This window comes from Trypanosoma grayi (genome assembly GCF_000691245.1).
Source record: "Trypanosoma grayi strain ANR4 Tgr_1755_V1, whole genome shotgun sequence".
NCBI lineage: Eukaryota > Euglenozoa > Kinetoplastea > Trypanosomatida > Trypanosomatidae > Trypanosoma > Trypanosoma grayi.
The window spans coordinates 1-2,214 of NW_008827373.1; the positions used below are offsets into that span (position 1 = coordinate 1).

Sequence of the window (2,214 nt, forward strand, 5' to 3'; positions counted from 1 at the left end):
TGCGGCCGCGTGAGAAACGTGGCGGCGGCCGTACTGCGGGGTGGGCGGTGTCGCGCCTCACACACACACACACACACACACGCAAGGCGTATAAAATGCCAGCTTCTCTCTAGCTGGCCTTTCCTTCGTCTTTGTGTGTGTGTGTGTTATTTTGTTTTTTTTTTGTTTGTTTGGTGCCTCCCATGTGCTGGTGCTGTTTTGTTTTGCGTTTTGTCACTCCGCTGCCTCGCAGCCTCGCTCCGCTATCGTACCCGCGTTGCCGTCCCCGGGGGCTGCTTTCCGCCTGTCGCTCGCCGTCTCGCCTGGCGGCGGCGGTGCATGCAGACACGCCGCGCATACCCACGGGCGCGTCTCTCTCCCTCTGTGAGTGTGTGCATTTGTGTGGCGTGGGGGGAAGGGCGGGGCACGGGGACGCGCAGACGCGATGAGGGGCAAAAGGGGTGGGCGGAGGGACGGGCAGTCACACACGTCGAGAGAAAGAAGGAATGAAACGTTAAGAGAAAAGGAAAGACAGACGAAAATGCAAAACGAAGAGAAAATGCGAGAAATAAAAAAAGAAAAAGGAGGAGGGGGGAGGAAATGTATACTTGTGTGAGTGGGTATGTGCTTAGTATCACGACACGGTCGCACTGAGAAGCGGGCGAGAGAGAGAGAAAGGAGTGAGGAGGAAGGAAAGAGTTGGAACTCTAGGCGGAATGAGGTGAAGTGAAATAAGGTGTGTCGATATGTGCCTGTATGCGTTGGCATCTCTCTCCCTCTCCCTCTCTCTCTCTGTGTGTGTGTGTGTGCGTGTCTGTGTGTGCAGGTGAGAGGCATGGCCCCTGCAGGCCTTGCAGGAGCACAGCACCCACTCATGCATACAGGAGTGCGCGGAGATACACACACACTCATTCTCTCGGAGTAGCAGCGTGCTGGCGCTGCATGTGCGCAAGTGGGAAGTAGGGAGAGGGAGAGAGAGCGAGAGCGAGAGCGAGAGAGAATGAGATATAACAGAAAAAGATCCTGATGATACTCTTACGTTGTTGTTGAGGGGTACTGCCACCTAACACGTCTAGGGCTGAGTATTGGCTGCGTGTCACTTGCGCACCGAAATGATGTCACCTTCTTTTCCTTGGTTTCGCCCTTTTCCCTCTTCCCCTCATCCTCTATCTCTGTCTCTCTCTCTCTCTCTCTCGCGCGCGCGAGCCTACGCGCATTCACGCGCCGAATACCAGATATCTCTGAGAGGTATATAGCCCTGTTTTACTGGTAAGAATTATACGACTCAGTCAGCACGAGGAATTTGAGTGGAGATGGTGACGCTCGCGACGTTTGACATCCCACAGCTTGAGGACGGTACCGAGCCGCTGTCGATGGGTGTGGCGCGCTCGCCCCTCTGCGGGCTGGCAAACCGCGTGCGTGTGCTTCCGCTCGGCCTGACGCTGCAGCAGCAGACCGAAGTGGGCGCGCGGTTGTGGGTGGAGGCGCAGCTGCAGCATTTGCGACGTCACGAAGACCCGCATGCGATGAACGTCTCTGATGCTGACACCGACGACGACGACGATGGCAACAGCGATGATGCGGAGGGCCAGCGGCAGCAGCAGCAACAGCAACAGGGGTCGCGTCGGAAGAAGGCGGTGAAGTTGACAGACGAGGATCTGCTGGTTGACTGGTACGGCGTGCTGCGCCTGGCCCAGGGCGATGGTGCCACGGAGGAGCAGATTCGCGTTGCCTACCGCCGCCGCTGTCTGGAGACGCACCCCGACAAGCAGCAGGACCGCTCCGACGAGGCCTTCAAGCAGGTGCAGCGGGCCTTTGACATTCTCGGTGACCCAGACACGCGGCTCGCGTACGACTCGTCGCGGCCCTTCGACGACGCCATCCCCGGCGAGACGCTGCCGGCGGGGGCAGACTTCTACGCCGCCTTCGGCCCGGTGTTTGAGCGCAACAAGAAGTGGAGCACCGAGCCGAACCTGCCGTCGCTCGGCAACGACAGCACGAGTCTGAAGGAGGTGTATAGGTTCTATGACCACTGGGCGCGGTTTCACAGCTGGCGCGACTTCTCCCATCTGGTGGAGCTCGACGAGATTGACGATAGCATGTGCCGTGAGGAAAAGCGCTACTACACGCGCGAGAATGAGCGGCAGCTGCAGCACCTCCGCCGCGAGGAGCAGCAGCGGCTCCGCGCGCTGGTAGAGCGGGCACGCAAGAACGACCCCCGCCTGCGCCGCAAGC

General features: G+C 59.2%; 1 protein-coding gene across 1 annotated transcript; it reads right to left on the reverse strand.

The window, feature by feature from the left end:
- Nucleotides 1-1,268: 1,268 nt before the first annotated feature.
- Nucleotides 1,269-2,048, reverse strand: DQ04_17551000 (hypothetical protein; the record flags this gene model as incomplete). Its single annotated transcript, XM_009317606.1, has 1 exon — nt 1,269-2,048. One exon carries the CDS (start codon nt 2,046-2,048, stop codon nt 1,269-1,271), a length of 780 nt encoding a protein of 259 aa, XP_009315881.1.
- Between the last annotated feature and the right edge of the window lie 166 nt (nt 2,049-2,214).